Source organism: Apis dorsata, unplaced genomic scaffold, assembly GCF_000469605.1.
Source record: "Apis dorsata unplaced genomic scaffold, Apis dorsata 1.3 scaffold_486, whole genome shotgun sequence".
NCBI classification, from domain to species: Eukaryota; Metazoa; Arthropoda; class Insecta; order Hymenoptera; family Apidae; genus Apis; species Apis dorsata.
The window spans coordinates 930449-931307 of record NW_006263721.1 but is presented as its reverse complement, the minus strand read 5'-3'; the positions used below and the strand labels follow the sequence as shown (position 1 = coordinate 931307).

General features: G+C 19.3%; 1 protein-coding gene across 1 annotated transcript in view; it reads right to left on the bottom strand.

Annotated features, from left to right (window-relative positions):
* The window catches only part of LOC102676109 (U2 snRNP-associated SURP motif-containing protein), a 9663-nt gene that overhangs the window by 1453 nt on the left and 7351 nt on the right, over positions 1 to 859 (bottom strand). Inside the window, exons 18-19 of the mRNA XM_006620185.2 lie at positions 582 to 741; positions 360 to 511 (exon numbers count right to left, since the gene is read on the bottom strand). Of these exons, the coding sequence (XP_006620248.1) occupies positions 360 to 511; positions 582 to 741 (312 nt within the window). The remainder of the gene's footprint in view (positions 1 to 359; positions 512 to 581; positions 742 to 859) is intronic.

Genomic DNA, 859 nt, shown 5'->3' with positions numbered 1-859 from the left:
ATTTACTGCATGATAACACTTAAAAACTTTTTTTTAACTTTTTTTTGAGAATTATTATTATTTATATATATATTATTTTAAAAGCAAAATGGTAGAATTTTATTATTGATACTATATTTTATTATACTATAAAAGTATATTATCAAAATGTTAAAAATGATTTTTAATATAAGTATTTAAAATATTTCTATGATATTTATAATGCTATATATCTTTAAAACACGTTTGTAATCTGAGATATAAAGAATATTATTTTAAAATATTGAAATACATGAGTTTAAGAAAATAATATTATATAATATTATATATGTATATAATTATATATTTAAAAAATAATAATTATTATTAAAAATATTTACCTATATCTATTACTTTTAGAAGATGGACTTGTTGAATTTCGTCTTCGATCTCTATAATGGCTTGGAGATTCTGGAGTTGTGCTTCGCTTTTTTTCTCTTCGTCGTTCATCATCACGTTCTTCACTTTTTACATCTTTCATCTCTCTTTCACTCTATAAATAATAAAAATAGCTTATGATATAATTTTTTCAGATTTTAAAATTATTAATAAAAAAATTTTACCTTTCTTATGAGTTTTTTTCTATAATGTTCTACTTGTCCTTGAATTGTCATACCAGATTTTAATGTTCTTCTACCACTTTCTAATTCATCTTGATATTGCATTATTTTAACTTCAATTTCACGTAGTCGACTTCGTCTTTCTTCATTATAATCCCTACCACTATCAAATTAAAAAATATTGTAATTAATAATTATTTTAATCAATTTTTATTAAGATTTCAAATTAAAAAGAAGAAAGAAAAAGTGAAATATAAAGAAATATATAAAGATTTTATATA